Source organism: Protopterus annectens, chromosome 5.part0 (genome assembly GCF_019279795.1).
Source record: "Protopterus annectens isolate FY-2018-M chromosome 5.part0, PAN1.0, whole genome shotgun sequence".
Taxonomy (NCBI): Eukaryota; Metazoa; Chordata; order Ceratodontiformes; family Protopteridae; genus Protopterus; species Protopterus annectens.
In genome coordinates this window covers 646993604-647013560 of record NC_056735.1, presented here as the reverse complement: position 1 = coordinate 647013560, position 19957 = coordinate 646993604, and the positions used below count along the sequence as shown (strand labels likewise).

General features: G+C 41.2%; 1 protein-coding gene across 1 annotated transcript in view; it reads right to left on the bottom strand.

Annotated features, from left to right (window-relative positions):
- The window catches only part of LOC122802726 (acetylserotonin O-methyltransferase-like), a 196268-nt gene that overhangs the window by 113775 nt on the left and 62536 nt on the right, over window positions 1-19957 (bottom strand). The window contains exon 3 of the mRNA XM_044072488.1: window positions 15193-15322. Within this exon, the coding sequence (XP_043928423.1) occupies window positions 15193-15322 (130 nt within the window). The remainder of the gene's footprint in view (window positions 1-15192; window positions 15323-19957) is intronic.

Here is a 19957-nt window from a genome sequence, read left to right as displayed (position 1 = left end):
AGAATGCAAAGTTCCTGTAATCATGGATGCACAGGTAAAAAACACACTCTCCAAAGTCAAGAACACAGCATCCATGGGACCTGACAATATCCCAGGTTGTGTTCTACATGAACTACAGAACGAACTGGCACCCCACCTAAGTACCATGTTCAAATCATAGCCTCACCTCAGGCTTTGTGCCTGCTGAATGGTACACAGCAACGGTTATCCCACTCCACAAGTGGGGAGCCACCACAGACCCCGGGAACTACCATCCCATTAGCCTGATGAGCCTGGTCTGCAAGGCCATGGAATGTATCATCATGGAACTTATAAACAAAGACATTGGAAATCTCCAAACTCTGGACCCCACCCAGTTTGCGTTTGTAAAAGGCAGATCATGTCTCCTAAACCTGATAGACTTCTTTGAAGCAGTCACCAAAGCCATAGACAAGGAAAATGTGGTTTACACAGCCTATCTAGATCTTGCCAAGGCTTTTGACACCACCCCCACTCTGGAATTATAGATAAACTCACTAAATTAGGTATAAATCCCTATGTCAAAAGATGGGTTGCCAACTGGCTCACTGACAGAACCCACACTGTGAAAGTAGCAGACTCCAAATCCAACTTCAGACCAGTGACAAGTGGAGTACCACAGGGTTCAGTCCTGGGTCCTCTCCTGTTTGGTATCTACTTCTCTGAAGTACAGGCTAATGCAAAAGGTCTTTGGCTAACAAAGTTTGCAGATGACTGCAAACTAGGAGCCATAATCAAAACTCCTAATGATGTGGACATCCTACAAAAGGGCCTCACTGAGACAGATGCCTGGTGTCAAAGCCATGGCCTTAAGCTCAATGCCAAAAAGTGTATTGTCATCCCCTTTGGTAAAACCTCTGTACCCATGAACTACAACATAGGCGGTAGTATACTTAACACCGAAAGTGTAATAAGAGACCTTGGGACACAGGTGGACAGTAGTCTCTCCTTTGATAATCACATCGCCACAGTAGTCAGGACATCCTTCTACGTGGCACACCTCATCACAAAAGGTTTCTCATCCAGAAAAAAGAGGTCATTGCTCCCCTCTACTCATCACTCATTAGACCCATTATAGAGTACAATGCCCCTTTTGGTATGTACCTCACAAGACATCTACAACTGGAAAGGCCGCAGAAATACCTCACGAAGAGGATTACCGGCCTCAAACAGATGCCCTACGCAGACCATCTCAAAAAACTCCAGCTTTACTCCGTCACATATCACCTACTCAGAGGTGATCTCTGCCTAACATACAAAACTATGTCAAACCCAGAGCTGTTGGACATGCTCCACTTAAAGAAATCCCAATCCCTCCGAGCTACATGCTCTAGGGACCTAAACCTTGTCACCATAATAAACAGAACATGCTGGAGGGATAGATTCCTGTCCCAGAGACATCCCATACTCTGGAATAAACTACCTATCTATATCAAACAAAGCTCCTCATTAGCACTCTTCAAGAAAAATCTTGATGATTGGATGGGAAATAGGAAATTCACCCCGGGGAACACCTCTGTGGCTCTGCTCGACAGTGGCACAGGAAAATAATTTTCTTGGGTGGCAAAAGCCAGGGTACATTTTTGGCTGGGCTTGTATAGGCCCCAGGGCCAATAGCCTAGTACCTACCTATGAACCTATGAACCTATAAGATGTGTGGGGCATGGCAGGTTAATGCAGTGTGCTGTAGGTGTGATGGGCTCAGGTTCAAAACATGGTAGAGATGTTTAATTTGTACATGTGTCTGAAAATGTAATAAACACATTTAATCATTAAAGCTGTATTTATCCTGAGCTAAGCAAAGTGGCAGCCATGCTGTGCTGCTCCGTGCAGCTCCACACAAATCTGTGCTAAAAAATGTAAAGAAAAGAAAAAGGGGGTGATAGGAAAGTGGTGAAATGGGGGCAAGCAGGGGGAAAAACATAGTGAACGGCAGGTGAGGATGTGCAGGAAGGGTGTAGGAAAGAACCATAGCTATCCATTTCTTGTACAGCAACAGCTTTGCACTTTGACAGAATTTGTAGATGAATTTGGAGTCTCAAACCCCAGAGAGAGGGGTGAGGACAACATAAGTGCATTGTTATGCTAATTGGACCAACTTACTTGTGTACAGTGGACATATGTGCAAAATGAAGAGCTATGTATGGGGTAATTTTTTTTTTTTTTTTTTTTGAGACAGGTGCCCATTTTTTTTTTTTATTAAGGTTTGAGTGGAATGTTGGGGAAGGGACATAGGTACATGTGGGGAGGTAAGTTGGGTAGGAGAGGATGCATTTGCAAAAAGACAAGACAGCAGACAGAGGAGGTGTCTGACACATGAGGTGGATGGATACCTTGAATGGGGAGGGTGTTGTGGAATCCAAGTCGCATCTGCCTCCGGACGGCAGCAGCATGATTCACATCCCTACCCGTGGGACTGTTGGAACTGATACTTCACTGCCCCCAGAGTGGCTGTGCTAAAGGCTGGGTGCCAGGGAGAGGCTGCCACACCAGGTTATCCAGTGTGGTCTCAATCTAGCACAGGTGGAATTCATAGCTGTGATGAACAATCCTGTGCACCATGACTGGCAGTTGAGCCTGGGTGACAATGTCCCCACTGCCACTGGTCCAAGGGCAAGACCAGGCCCCATTCCCCTGAGGCAGTCCCACCTGACACTGCAGGTAGTGCAGGGGCAGCAGAGAGGGCACATCGGTCTGGGTCCCGGATGTGCCAGGACCTGGTACCATGGCCAGTTGAGGCAAGGTAGGCGGATCAGCCGGAACTGGCCTACCTTGACATGCTGTGATAATGGAGGTACAGCAATAAGTATAGGTTAGTTGTGAACAAATCATTGTTAGTAATAACAGCATGCCAAAACATTGAGAAATAAGCCAATTACATATCAATGCATATTATGTGAAACACACCAATAAATGACAGAACAGTCAGTATGTTAACAGCATGCCAGTAACAGTTACAGTATAGTTCCAACAAAACAGGTAATTCAACAAGATATGTTAATATGAAACTATTATAATACATAACAATAATAATACACCTGCTCCAAAATACAGTTAATTTACCAACATATGTTAATAGCAAACCATAACCAATGCATAAAAATAATAAATAAATGAAGGTAAGGGGTGGGGAGAGAGGGAAAAACAATCCATTAGTGATTGTAGGTTATTTCCCTGACAAGAGTACTACTATCTACTCAACAGGTCTGTGTTTTCTTTATGTGTACAGTGACTACAAGTCTCCTATAGCTGATGTAGCACATATATACCTCTCAAGGTATTTGCATGAGACACTATGGGCTAAGCAGTAACAACTGTGGGTTCACAACTGCACAGGACACTTGCACATCAGGTCGACCTATATAACTACCAAAGTGTTCTGTAGGCTGATTTGGTGATACTTTGCAATCCAGGTAATCATTTCCATGGTAATCCTGTGACAGATGGATTATGCAATATTAATTACAGAATGTGAAATCATGACACTTGGGAGACATGTATGTGTACAGTACAGACACTAAACAACTGTCATGCCTTGGTTGGCAGGCATAGGAATAAAACCCAATAGCAATGACTGCAGGGGACATCTGCATATAATGTATTAATTGGCTGCAGCAACTTTTAACAGACATTCTAGGCATGCAGCCATACTGGGATTACACATTTTATTTCTGACTGAACATTGCTGATGAAGACATTCTTGCTAATGATTTTATCAGTCTGTGACATCTAAACACACAATTATCTATTTGTAATATGGGCTACTTCACCCATTTACCTGTAGTTCCTGTGGAGTGAAGAATGGTGAGCATTACATGACTGCTACTGTAATATTTACTGCTACATACCACTGGATTCAAATCCTAGACTGTGTGTGGAAAAATGTTCTATATACAGAGAATTTAACAAACTGAGCTTCTGCATCACTGCTGATCACTGACTGACTGCTATTTACCTAGAGCTCACCTGGAACCAAAATATGACCCCTTTTACTACTACAGTTTTATACTAGACTGCAGTAACAGTAGAATGCACATGCATGAAATACAAGCATAACGCAAATAGTAGGTAAACTATATTTCAGTATCAACAATGCTGGTGTACACATTTTATTGTTATTGGTTTGAAATATCTGTGAAGTCAACAAACAATATCAGCTCATGGAATGGGCTACCTTACCCATATACCTTTATTACCTGATGTCTGTGGATGACAGAGAATTATGCGACCAATATTGGCCTAGAGACAATCTTAAACAGTACAATATGAGTTAACCAATACATTTTGCAGGCATTAGATTTGCATTCTATAGCTATTACAGTGTTATACTTGACTGGAGCACCTTATCTTACAGCCTGAATGCATGCAGCTCTACTGCAATGGTTATGACATGACAATCCTGATGTATACTATTTTCCTTGTTGTTACCGGTATTGTTTCATGTTTTTATTGCACTACAGTTGGCATTATACATTTATTGCAATACAGCTCTAATTCCACATTTTTTGATCTACAGACTTTATTGTATATACTTTATTGCAGTTATTGCTATTGTTTCATATTTTTATTGCACCACAGTTGGTATTATTCATCCATTGCACCACAACTCTAATTCCACATTTATTGCAATACATACTTTACTGTACATACTTTATTGCAGTTAATGCTTAGTCTTTCTTACTTATTTCACTACAGTTAGCATAATACATCCATGCTCATATTACTCATGGTGCAACCTGGCCAAGCACCCTGCATGTGACTCGATATTGCGAGCCCTCTCAGCTGCAGCTGTTGGGAGAAAAGCACACCATTATGCATACCAGTTTTGCAGACATTCAGATTACATTTTGGTAAAACAGAGGTAAAATTACTTACATACTTGTGGGGCATACCATGTTCTCGCTTCTTGGACCCAGGTGACCAAGGTTCCCCTCTGTTATATTTTCTGGTCATCATGGTGGTGGTGATAAAACTGCTCACCTGTGCTGGGGATGCCAGTAACACTGTTGAGTTCTGTGGCCACCCAGTCCCAGGCCTCCACCTTGTACTCTGAGGCCTGGAAACTGCCCTGAAGCAGCCTATCATCATGATTTTTTTACGAGGAGCCCAACCATGATGCTGGAGTCCACAATGCCCCAATGCTGTGCTTGTAAGCATGCACCTTCACCAGCACCATCAGCCATACCTTCATATGATTGAACACCAATGGATTCTACTAAATTACTACCTACTGGGCTTAATATAGGCTGCTTTTCTGCCCTTACACATCATTGGACAACATTCAAAAAAGCGCTGCATCACTTAGCAGCACTCAAACCAGAGCAGCTGAGCTAAGAAAAGTGTGAAAACCCACACAACCATAGTCTTAGAGAAGTTTAGCAGCTCACAAAGCAGCCAAACAGATCTAAGCAGCGCACAAACATTGGCAGCAGTTACCATATGTATGCAGTGCTTAGCAGGTCTAAGCACAGTTGAGCAGAGTGTAGCAGAGTACAGCAGAGGGCAGCAGGGCCATATTTTAAAATTGTCTGCATAATATGTATATCAGAATTAAATACATATTTTCCTTTCCATGTATTCAAACCCTGGCCCCACAACACATGAAGCCATAACTCTGCCCATTTAGCTACATGGATATTAAGAAATTTGATATACCTTCACATATACAACTCAGCTACATGTTAGCAGTGCTTAGCACCATACCACACTATGCAAACATGCTTAAACATGCTTAACCACATCTCTAAATAAACAATTAATCACACCCAGTTTCTGTTTTTAGATGTCTGGCAAGTGTCTGCTATCTTCTATGTGAGCACAGCTTGGCATTGCTGCTCTCCATGCTGCACTGCCCAAACATGCTTTTTTAAAAAAATAAATAAAAATAAAACAAAAGGACATTGTAGGGAGTCTCATACCCATCTGCAGCCACAGGTAGCACTACACCTCTCCCTACGATGATCCAGTAAATATGTTCCTCAGTTCTCCCTTGGCAACGCACCATCCTTAATATGCATGGCATGCTGCTGAGAGGGAACCATGACCACGAACATGGATACATTCCCTGTGGGTTCTACATGGTGCTTACACAGGTTTTATTAAATCCTGGGGTATGTTTATTTTGTGGGGAGGAAGAGACAACAGAGTATGTTTTTTAAGGTAAAAGAGTGATTAAACTCTGGAAAAAGTTGTGTGAAGAAATTTTGTTTGAGAATATTAATTATGTAAATACTATAGATATGAATATGGTTACGTATGGATATTATACAAACAAGAAGAAAGAGTATGTGCAAAGGTAGATAATATATTTTATGTAATATGGGTTATTTGGAATTAATGACTGAAATTTTGTTTAATAGGAAATTAATTTCGGTAATATATTGTGAAAAATTAGATTATGGTTGTGGAAGAAGGAGTAGATGTCAGTTATGGAAGAATAATAATGATGATGGTATATCAAAATGTGTAGATATGTACCAGTAAATATGTTTATTTTGTAAATAATAGTTTCACTATTATCAACCCCCTGATCCTTTTGATAGATGCTATGGGATCTTTAATATCCACCTGAGCTACTGCATAGTCAAGCAGATGAGGCTTTGGCATAACATCTCTTCTGATGGACAGTATATTCAGAAGCAGACATCCCCCTTATAATGTACTGTAGTATCAGCAATTATTATACCAGATGTGTGAGAAGAACCCACAGCCTTCTGTATCAAAGGTGAGAGTGCTACCTGTTGCTCCACTGACATTCCTATCAATATTCCTTTAAACTTTATTATGTTACAGATAAGTCTTCCTTAAAACAGAAGAGTGAGCACCCACAGAATAATGTGAACAATCTCAATTGACAGAAAGATTTTATGCATATGAATCTAACTGTAGCTCTCAACTTTTTCTCCCATACATGAGCCCCTCCTCACTCATCTTTATTTTCCCACTCATGTCTGTCTCTCTTCTTTGACACCACATTCATCACATACATCACCTCCATTCTGCCTATTCTGCTGGACTGCATTTTCTTCTCTCATTTTCATCATATGTGTGTTTTACATTTTTCATAACTGATGATGTTTGAAAATTACTCTGCAAAGATTAATAGAATGTATGTCCACTGTTACTACAGCTACTCTGTATATAATGTTATTCTCTTCAGAATTCAGACTTGTTAAATTTTGTTTAACTTTTTTCTTTAAGTTAATCTACAAAGATTAATAGAAGTTATGTCTTCTGACACTAGAGCTACTTTGTATATTATGTTATCTCTTAAAACTTGTTAAATTGTTTCTCTCAGCATATATATTCTGCTATGCATGTTTTGTTATTCATTTACATTGTTAATGGGGCTTTTCCCCCTGGGCCTCCACTGAAAACAGGCTCTTCTTGGCCCAGTGGACTTCCCCGGTCATCAAACTGAAATAAATAAAGAAATGCATACATATATACATACATACAGACATAAATAAATAAATACATTTTAAATGACAATACTACTGAAAAAAGAGGACGTAGCAATTTCCATTCAGTAATGTCCTGTGGTAATATGCTGGCAGACATACTGTACCATGTAAAAGGTGGGCAATCCAACATATCTGTTTTTTCTCCAGAATAATTAGTTCACCATGTACTTTTCTATAGTGTGATACTGTAGTGTGAGCTATTTCATTTTCACAGGATACTCCATCAGCTCTTTGAAATACTGTATTTGTTCTTTTTGGACCTTCTTGTATTCTTCACACATTCTTGTCAGACTGGAACCATATACAGGTACCACACTCCAATTTTTAATGCTCTTCATATTAGAGTAAAAAGAAAAAGCTAAGAAGATTGCATAGTAATCCAACCCAGTTGTATTTATGCATTCCTTATCAATGTAAGTGTTGCAGTTCTGTAAAATTACTTTAAACTTTACTGACGGTAAGCTTTTTGTTGTTCTTGCTGTAGCTTACTTTCCTTATCATATTCACTACATAATCATATATTTATTTTATGACAGAAGACACTATGTTTCCACTATATGTCAAACAGAGTAGCACCCTTGCCACCTTCAAGTTAATGTAGATAATTGGAAGGGCATCCTTAAGCTGAGGCTGAAGAGACCTTTTGAATGTTTTTTTTTGTTAGGCTTGTAATGATCTGCAGACATATTGCCTATTATTTGCCTGTAAACCTATAAGTTTATCTATTCTGCCATTTGTCCATATTTCACATTCTACTATTTATCCATATTTCACAGTCTACCTTCTGTCTATCCATTCTCTATATTTCCTGTTCTTTATTAATGTCATGATCACTGGAATACCTTTTCTCTTTCTCTACTACTACCCATTCAGGTAATCCATGTCTTTGGTCCACGACCATCTGCATGAAGTATTTTAGCAGATCAAAGAAGTTGTTGACCCCTATAATCATAGGTTCATAGGTAGGTACTAGGCTATTGGCTCTAGGGCCTATATAAGCCTAGCCAAAAAGGTACCCTGGCTTTCGCCACCCAAGAAAATTATTTTCCTGTCCCCTGTTGAGCAGAGCCACAGAAGTGATCCCCGGGGTGAATTTCCTATTTCCCATCCAATCATCAAGATTTTTCTTGAAGAGTGCTAATGAGGAGCTTTGTTTGATATAGATAGGTAGTTTGTTCTAGAGTATGGGAAGTCTCTGGGACAGGAATCTATCCCTCCAGCATGTTCTGTTTATTGTGGTGACAAGGTTCAGGTCCCTAGAGTGTGTAGCTCAGAGGGATTGGGATTTCTTTAAGTGGAGGATGTCCAACAGCCCTGGGTTGACATTGCTTTGTATGTTAGGCAGAGATCGCCTCTGAGTAGGTGATATTCGATGGAGTAAAGCTGGATTTTTTTGAGACAGTCTGCATAAGGCATCTGTTTGAGGCCAGTAATCCTCTTTGTGAGGGATTTCTGCAGCCTTTCCAATTGTTGTAGATGTCTTGTGAGGTACATACCAAAAGGGGCATTGTACTCTATAATGGGTCTAATGAGTGATGAGTAGAGAGTAACAATTACTTCTTTTTTCCTGGATGATGAACTTTTTGTGATATGGTGTGCCATGTAGAAGGATTTCCTTACTACTGTGGTGATGTGGTTATCAAAGGAGAGACTACTGTCCACATGTGTCCCAAGATCTCATCACACTTTCGGTGTTAAGAAGACTGCCACCTATGTGGTAGATCATGCGTACAGAGTTTTTACCAAAAGGGATGACAATGCACTTTTTGGCATCGAGCTTGAGGCCATGGCTTTGACACCTGGCATCTGTCTCAGTGAGGCCCTTTTGTAAGATGTTCACATCATTAGGAGTTTCGATTATGGCTCCTAGTTTGCAGTCATCTGTGAACTTCATTAGCCAAAGACATTATGTGTTAGCCTGTACTTCACAAAGTAGATACCAAACAGGAGAGGACCCAGGACTGCACCCTGTGGTACTCCACTTTTCACTGGTCTGAAGTCATATTTGGAGTCTGCTACTTTCACAGTGGGGTTTCTGTCAGTGAGCCAGTTAGCAATGCATCTTGTGACATAGGGATTTATACCTAGTTTAGGGAGTTTATCTATAATTCCAGAGTGGGGGGTGGTGTCAAAAGCCTTGGTGAGATCCAGATAGGCTGTGTGAACCACTTTACCCTCATCTATCGCTTTGGTGACTGCTTCAATGAAGTCTATCACATTTAGGAGACATGATCTGCCTTTTACAGTCCCAAACTGGGTGGGTTCCAGAGTTTGGTGATTACCAATGTCTTTGTTTATAAGTTCCATGATGATACATTCCATGGCCTTGCAGACCAGGCTCATCAGGCTAATGGAGAGGTAGGTCCCGGGGTCCGTGGTGGATCCCCCTTTGTGGAGTGGGATAACTGTTGCTGTGCACCATTCAGTGGGCACAAAGCCTGAGGTGAGGCTATGATTGAATGTGGTACTTAAGTGAGGGTGCCAGTTCATTCTATAGTTCATGTAGAATGCAGCCTGGGATATTGTCCGGTCCCATGGATGCTGTGTTCTTGGCTTTGGAGAGTGTGGTTTTTACCTGTGCAGACGTAATTACAGGAACTTTGCATTCATCCGGTGTACTGATGGGCCATTTAGGGGGTGAGAGGGGTGGTAAAGTTAGCACTGAACCTGCATGTTAGCTGAATCTGCAGCCTGTATCCCTAGTATCTCTCTCATTCTACCCTTTTGGCTAAGAATGACTTCTTCACATCTGCTTGACATGGCTATATTCATGTATATCATGCCTGCCATTGTCTTCTTTGAAAAAAGCTACAACTCCTCTAGTGTCTAGTCTTTAGTCATAACCTTTCCACTCCATTCCATGGACAATTCTGGTGTTTTAACCATGGAATGCTTGCATTAGCCTGATATCCTTTTCCTTTTATGGCTTCCAAAACCATACAAAGTACCCAAAGTGTGCTCTGACCAATACCCAATACAGCAGGATCATTATCTCTTTGCTTCTGGAGACTAGATTCCAGAATGTGCACTAGAGGATCCTGACTGCTGTTACAAGTACTTTCTCACTTATCTCTTAATGGTCCAGTCCAGGTGTGAACAACATGCACAAATGCTTTCCTGATCTTTTCTCCCTATTTTCACTGCTCCAGCTGATAATTCATACCAGGGCTTCACATTTTGCACATGGGGGTCAGCCTGCCACTTCAGCAGTGACAATCATCTTGAGCCAAGGTTATACACCACTGGGTGGCTACCACTCCCACGGAAGGCTGCTAAAGCACACATGCAGTACTATGCATTTGTCTATAATTAACCACTTTTCTTCCCACTTGGTCAGCCTTACCAAATTAGTCCTTAGAATATTCTCCATCTTCTACTTCTACATTAATTTTTTTGTAATTAGTGAAGACTCTGATTTTGATTACTTTTTCTTAAGGTATATATAAGGCAAATGCCCTGAAGAGTACTGGACCAAGATTTGTCCATGTGTTATTTCACTAGTCACTTCCATTGTTATCTTTTATACTTTTTGAAGTGTACATATATTTGGTTTGTTGGCTATTTTATGTATAAATGGTTTGCCAAATTACCTCTGCTTACTCATCAATGTAAACCATTGTTATTGGTATAATGTGCATTGTTTTGTTAGATTATGATGTAATCTGTACTGATCCTATAATTAGTCATTGTTTCATCAGTGTTCTACTCCAGTAACCAAATTACAAAAAAAAAAAAAAAACATAAATAATCGCATATATACATAAACAAGTAAATAAATAAATAAATAAACCCAAGTTATAAACTAGATCAGATTTGACTAACAGATCCTTGTGATCATCAAATAGCCTTTCCTCCTGTATTTCTTGTAGGACTTTTTTTAGCTATTATTTTGGAAAAAAGCTTGCAGTTCCTTGGATAACTCTTGCACGCCACACTTGTACAAGAGTAACATAGTTGCTGTCTTCCATTCCTTGTGTACTGCTTCAATGGCCACTGGGGGATATTTCCATTAAGGGATATGCCAGCATAATGGCCATATTCATTAGGACACTGGTTTACATTCCATCTATTCTTAATCCTGTATTTTAAATTATTCAGACATTTTTTCTCCATCTCCTCCCTTTCCCGTCTGGTATCTGCTCACTCTTCTACAAACACTGTCATGCCTTCATCCCTTTATGGTACCCATGCTTCTCTTGTTTTCTTCTTTGAAGAATGCAGGGAAGTACTTATTCAGTATTTCTGATTTTCCCCAGTGTTCCATGATCTCCAGGACATTTTTGGTCAGTCTGGAGAGGTCTGTCCCACTTGTTCTCATTTCTGCTATATACATAAAAAGAATTCCCCGGTTTGACTACCTTATGTCAGCTTCAACATTTGGAATGCTAGCACAACTGATCAAAGTGGCATAACGGTGGGGGTGTCTCAGTTTACACCAAAACTAAATATACCTCAAACAGGATAATGCACTTGACCTTCTCCACGTTCAAATCACCATAGGACAAAATCCCATACCACTTCCTTGCAAGCTATAGGTCCCCCTCTATGACCTATGGAAACCCATAACATGTATTTAAACATTTTGGAAACACTCACCATCTAACCCAATACCATGCTTATGGATTACCACACTATTAACTGGGAATCATATACAACACCAAATGTACAGGCACAGAGATTCCTGGAGTTTGTAAACATAAACTCCCTGGACCAGATTGTCAATTAACCAACTAGAGGTGCAAATATAATATGTGTGAGTGCTGTGCACCTCCTAATGTAATGTCAGTCTAGTAAGGTCAGACTGCAAAATGGTCTCCTTTGAAGTAAAAATAAAACCAGGAACCCCAGTTAATCCTGGAATATTCAGGAACTACTCTAAGGCTAACTTCCTACCATTAAGTGATAACTTGGAAAAAATGTCACGCCCCCATAAACCTTGAGAACATTGCTGCCTATGCAGAACTGTTCACCAAAACCCTATACAAGTATGTTAATAGCTGCATACAAGCAGCAGTACCCACCAGGAAGAAATATAGAACTAATAAAAAACAAGACATCCAGGTGGAATCACAATATCACAAAGTTGTATACCAGAAGGAAGAAAATCATGGCAAATATTAGGAGGTACAACACCCAGTAGAATAAAAGCACTCTCATCAAACTAAACAAACAACTCAGAGGATAAATAAAGGCTAACAAAGCCAAATTTGAGGTAAATTTGGCCTCCCAGGCCAAGGACAACCACAAGGCATTCTTTAGCTATGTCTACAACCTCAAAGGCAATACACAATTGTGTGCACAGATCAATGTTAATGGAACTGCTTATAATGAGCCAGAAGATATAGCAAACCTACTGGTTGACAAATTCAGATCTTACTTAGCCCCTCTCTCACCCCTCAACCTTCTCTTGGGAAATATTATCAAATTTAACTCTCTCTGATATCACTAGGGAACAGATCCTTAATGCTCTCTGTAAGGCCAAGAACACTGCATCAAAAAACCCAGACAGTATTCCAGTATGCCTTCTAAATAGCATGAAACATGGCCTAGCAAGACCTCTGGAACAGCTTTTTAACTGTAGCCTCCAAACAAGCTTCATGCAACAGTCATTCCTTTGCACAAAAGTTGGCCATTACAGACCCTGGAAAATATGGACCCATAATTCTCACTAGTCTGACATGCAAAGCCATGGAAAGAATTAACATGAAAATGATCAATAATGACATAGGAAACTCCAGACAATGGATCCAACCCAATCTGGTTTCGCCAAGGGCAGGACATGCCTACTTAACCTGGTGGACTTCTTTGAAAATGTAACTAAAGCAATGGATGAAGACAAAATGGTTCACACTGCTTACTATGACATGGCCATGGCATTTGGCACAATACTGTATGTAGATATTGTTGACAAATTCAAGAGATTAGGTATAAACCCTTATGCCACCTGGTGGATAGCCAGGTAGCTCAGAGACATCAATGAAGTTGGAATTGGGGAGTACACTTCTACAAGGAGGCCAGTCACAAGCAGAGTCTCTCAGACATCAGTCCTGGGACTGCACCTTTTTAGCATTTACTTCTCTGAAGTTAAAGCCAATGCCAATGGACTCTAGCTGACTAAATTTGCAGATGACTGAAAATTAGGATCAGTTCCTCACATAAACAAATGTTCTCCAGGAAGGGCTAACACAGACAAACAACTGTTGTCAGAGTTGTGGACTAAAACTAAATGCCAAGAAATACATAATAGTAATGTTCAGGAACTCAGCCACCCCTGGTAACTATCATATTCAACACACCCTAAAGTGTTGACACAGTAGTCAAGGAATTGAAGACACACATGCACAGTAATGTAGCCCGTGACCATTACAGAAGTGAGGAAATCATTCTGTGTTGTGCAACCTATAAACAAAGGTATAGCATTTAGATCCAGGGATGTCATTTTACCACTGTATTCAGCATTCATCAGGCCTATCAATGAGTACAATGCTCTCTTTGGTATGCACCTAAAAAGGCATATCCAAAAAGTGGAACATCCACAGAGGTTCCTCATGAAAAGAATACAAGGAGCAAGTAATGTGTCCTGTGCAGACTGATTCAAGGCCCTGTTCCTGTATGTTGTCTCCTGCAGGCTGTTGGGGGAAAGATCTATGCCTGGCATACAATGCATTGTTGGACCCCACCCTGCTGGACTTCCTGCACATCCACAAAACAAACAGCACCAGAACTGCCCATTCTAAAAACTTAAGCCTTGCTTGTGATGTAAATAAGACCTGCTGGAGAGACAGATATGTTTTCCAGAGACTACCCCTTTTCTGGAGTAGGCTTGCAATCCATGTGAAGCAGAGATCCTCCCTAACTCAATTAAAGTATATCTTGGACAATTGGATGGGGAACAGGAAATTTATCCCTGATCTGGCACCTATGTCTCTAATGGATACAGGTCACCTCTAAATGGTTCATCTCTCAGGACCTTGCATGTAAATGTTTCATCTCTCAGGCCCCTGCTTACACTTATCAAGCATACCAGAACTTGTCAGAGACTTGGGATGCATGGCTAGACTTAACAAGGCCCTTGTAGTTATTAGCCTAGTAAACACCTATGAACCTAAGAATCTATTTGATCAAAGAATGCTGACATTAGTTAGTGCAGGACCACAGCATTGTGGAGACTGGGGACGTTCCCCACTGTATTGTGATCCCAGAGTTGGTATATATAATTATCGGGGGGTGCAAGATGGCTTGCCCACATGAAAAAACATGTTTTTTTTCCTTTTATTTTGTTTAATTTTTGGTAGGCTGATGTTCGAAGATTTGTGTTTGATCATTTGCCATTTGAAAATGTGCCTTGTTGATTAGGTATGTGGCACACATATATGTATGTTTATGTGTGTCCGCTCGTGAGTGTGCTCACGTGCGTTTGTGTGTGTGTGTGTGTGTGTGTGTGTGTGTGTGTGTGTGTGTGTGTGTGTGTGTGTGTGTGTGTGTGTGTGTGTGTGTGTGTATATATTTGTGTGTGTGTTTGTGTGTGTAAATATAAATAAATACAGTTGTAAACACGTATATATTTTATATGTGGTAAAGATGATAAATGGAAAGAAAGTATTCAGACAAATGTTGTCAAGTCCAGATTGCTATCTGGAAATCCAGTGCAGTGCAGACGACTTGTTCAATAATAATGGAATAAAATAAGTATTATACAGTTTGTTTTTACCTTACAGCATCAGTGAGGAAGTAGCTGCAGTGGTATATGCAATGTGAGTAAAAATCCAGAAGGTGGCACAGTGACTTTGGACTGGACTTTGTTAGGTATAAGTCAGAGAGGTCTGTGTTGCTGTAAAGTACTAAAAAGAAAAAGAAAAGAAAATGCAAATGAAGAGAAAAAATAATGTAATGGCCATAGCCACTGATTCAATAATGCAAATGAATAAAACAAAAACAATGACATGGCACTAATCATAGATTCAGTTTGCATATTTATATTGCAAGACAAGTAGCTTTTCCTGGCTTAATATTTGCTAATGGAGAATTTTAACTTTCGCAGTTGGAACAACATAAGCACTCAGTGTGGGTCCCAAATGGAAGCAAAAACCGTTTCTCTAGTTTTTCATATATGCTAATTTTGATTTATACATTGATATAAAGAAATATAAAACAATACACATTCCCCCAGATGCATGAAGCTCGGCGCAAGGCTTAAGGCTTGCGCCAACCGTGCGGCGTATATATGGAGTAGTAGCGCCATATGCATATTAATGAAGGCGTGCAGCCACCACAGCCACGTGCATGGGAAACGTGCACGAGTGCATGGGGTTTACCGAAGTTGCAGAGGGAGGCGTGTCAATGTCAGCTGTCGATGAGCAACCTAAACTGCTAAATAGTATAGTCCGCCTGCAGCAATACTCGCACCTATCAGTGTCCGTGGAGACTGAAACGTATACAAAGCATGCAAGATAGTCCCTGCGAACAGAAAATGAAGAAGCAAACACAAATGCACGATAGGGAATAACAGGTCCCTACCCTTGAACAAATGACAGAAAAACCGTGTGCCCGTGGTCCAATGTAGTGTTTATAGCTATACCATGTGGAAGTGAAACATATCATATGCTAGGGCACCGCCAGGAGGTACGTCCAGCCAATGGAGAGGGTCACCAGCTGACCCATAATGTGAGGGAGGGTACATAGCTGTGCAGATGTGTCCATAACAAAATACACGAGGAGAAATGTAGATATATGTAGTGACTGTATGTCTGAATCATATCCCACTAGGGATGTAATAGTCACATACAAAAGGTATGTCTGTATCCCACATAACAAATGTGATAGGGAATAGAATACACATGTAAACGAATCAGGAGCATAGAAACAGCTACAACAATAAGGACACATGTAGGCCGAAAGGAACAGTATGACCCGTACCATCGACTAAGAATACCACCTGTCCCACTTTGCGAGTGACAGTACCGCTGTGGCCAGATGTGTCCTGACACAAACATGTAAACATGGCAAATGTGCAGAGATTATAGGACATAATTATCCCTCAGACATCATGTAATAGTGGCATTAAACAGTTGTTCTCCACACGTATATTACATAAATGTCATAAGAAAAAGAATAAGCCACTGAAATGCTACAAGACTAAAGCTTAGATATAGGCAAGAGTTGTAAGTTCTATCTGCCGAACTGACCGTGGGTATGTGTTGGCATGGAAAATGTGTTGTGTCCACTGCAAATGTTACATTGTGGCCAATTGAAAAGGTGGAAACGGTACCATAGACTGTGGGGAGGCATTGTCCACAACAGTCGGATATGTGGAAGGAATAGCATGGACATCAGAAAAGGTGCCATCCCCCCAATGAGTACAACAGGTCTGCAAATCCTGGGAGTCATCGGTAGAAGCCAAACTAGTATGTGACACAGCCGAACGGGTAGTACCCGGGTATACCAACTAAGTAATGAAAGTGAAGCATGGGTGTGTACCTATGTGTGTGAGGTATAGCACGTGGGAAGCAAACATGGCAGGGTAGTCCACACAACCATAAAGGTACCCGACACCTGTAGGGCAGTCAATGTGCTACTCTGGCTGTGTCATGGCCCAACAACAAAAGTAGTGAGCTATCGGATGTGAGTAATTTGCATGTGAGGGGTGGATGGGTAATGGTAAAACCTGCAAAGGCAATACTGTGTCGTATGCAGAAAAGGTGAACCAGAGGTATAGGAGGGGGCAGCGGGTGAAGTGGACATAAACACAAACACATGGAGAAACAGCTGCAAGACAAGCAGACAGGCCATAGTGTAGAACACAATCCCACAAACATATGTATCATGTAAATGTGCGATCAAAATGTATAGATATGTCACTGTCACATACCCACAGGTTGGTCCAGATGGAACTGGCCATAACAAATGCAACACACCTGGCTGCATAATGGACTACCCAGCATACCCTCCACATCACACAACCCAGCCCCATAACAGAACGTCCACCAAATCCACCCGTACGTGGCCCATTGGTGCATTGCAGACACAGCTACACATACCGACCCCTACGCATATGTAGTAGGTATTGTCACCCTAGGCAGTGTCAGGATAGCAAACCATGTATTCCCTGCATGTTAAACCCCCTGCACATTTTCATAAAGCCAAAATACATTTCAATATCATTTCTGTGTGGAATGGTCCAATTTCTGGAGTATCCCTTACGGGATAAGTAACCTGTGTAAATAGTAGAATGGGTATGATGACAAGATGTCCAATCCTGTACATATCTGGACACAAGTCAGAACGTGAAGTACAGGTCCAAGACACTGTCCAGACCTGAGTGGTCATGCATAACCCAGTACCCAGGATAAAACACCTTCCCGTGATGCACGTGTCCCCACACAAATATGCGGGAGAATATATCGCACACTCGCATAGTGGCAAACGGCAGAAGGGTGAGGAAGACACCTGACATTAACAGGAGAACCCTGATGAAGTGTGAGGGATACCTAGTGTGTGCCGGCGTGACCGACCATACCTGACAACCTGTGTGAGTTAGATATCTGGACAGAGCCGTGACTACAAGTGAGACAAAGGTACAACAGCAGGTACAATATGCAAAGATAGCTGTTAGAAGTTATTCATGTATGTGCAGTCTGAGTACCGGAAGTTCACTGGAAGAAGTGCCCAGTAACAGTGGAGGCCGGTAGAAAAGCTCCACAAGCAATACAAGGAAATAAAGGCTATATAATGTTAAAGGTAAAATACAAGAGTAAAAGGCATACAGTCAGAAATGTACAACAATGACATACTGGGAGTCAAGTGAGTGTCAGCTAAGTCTGGTTAAGCTGGAGGGTAGAGAGGAGCAGGAGTATGGAGAGCTCAGAGGAGTGAGATCCTTAGAATGTATAACAGGTGCAAGCAGGAATATATCCATGTGGATGGATAAACATAGATATATCATAGAATGACAGTTTGCACAATGGCATTAATGTCCGGAGTATGAAGTCTGAAACTCAACTGTCTGCCAGCACATCCCGACATCTGTCCCTAATGCCGAGCTACTGCTGTGCCAGAACACAACAGCATATTACAGAGGTTCGTACCATATCACTCAACTGTCCAGATATTCGCAGAATGACCAGAGTGTTGGCTCATAGTGTTGTGTGCCTCTGACAACCTGCATCTGTCCAGTAAATAGGTGTGGATTGACGTCATGAAATAATGAGCATTAAGTATAGCACTCCACATCCTGCAGAAGAGTCATGACAATGCAAAACCTAGTATTCTATCAACGTTATAAGCTTGTAAGGAAACTAATTAAAATGTGTCCCTCTTACTCTCCCCATCATGTAGGGTTTGCGCAGATTTGTTGCTCAAAGAGGTCGAGAGGTATGGTCCATACATATGTACAGTAACAAGCCATGACATTTGTGTAATGTACAACTGCATACCTGTAGTCACAACATGTCCAAGAAAATAATCCCATATGAATGAATACAGGTAATAGTCAATGTGAATGGGAACCCCCCTCACCGTGGAGTATTGACTGTAACAATCCCACCCATAATATGTACAGCCAACAGAATAAGTTCCTGATAGGTGCCCAAACACATGTGTCTATAAATACAGGTAAAATATTCATAATAGGGAGATGCTCCCTGTCCACATGCTTCATCTGACATTTGAACTCGGCCAGGGAAGTTCCGTTCACCAGGCGGACAAGCCCATACCCAGATCACTACATGAACACCCTGACAATCAGAAATGTGTATGTGATACGACTATATGCCCTGGTGTTCTGCATATCCTCAGAGTGATTAACAATGCAGCTGGGGTCTACAGCAGTAGGCAATACAGAATGTGTAATATGTAGTACCACGTTTCCCACAGCAGGGGAATGGATGCCTGTGTTGTAAGTGAAGCGGTGAGGCATATGTTGATGTAGCTAAGTACTATGGGTATGCATATCAATGAGGCAGAACAGCAACAGAATACTGTTTCCGGCATCCGTCCAAGGTGAATACAGTCCCGGTTGACCTATGACCACTGCAGATATCCCTGTGAAGTGTAATGAATGCGTTCGTGCTGTACACACAGTTAAATACGTAAAGGTGAACCGTGTGTCTCACACCAGTCAGTAAACCGGACTACAGATAATTGTGTTATGGTCAGACATATGAAAGACCGCGCAAGCACACATTTATTAAACAGATGTAACCCACAACATGTAAATGCAAGTGTGCCTGTGCGTGTGTGATCCGCTCACAGCATAGAAAATGAATGCTGTTTCCCCCATGTTAGATATACATGGCTCAAACCTGTTAACCCCGTAAAGTATGAAACCGGACAAAGGCATGCAAACTACCTTTACAAATAGGGACAAACCCCAGATATGTGCCAGAACAAGCATAGAAAGTGGATAGAATAATGGGTGTGTCAGTAGCATGGATTCTCTGAAGGGTATGCAGTCGTAACCTGAACTGCTTGCCAGTATT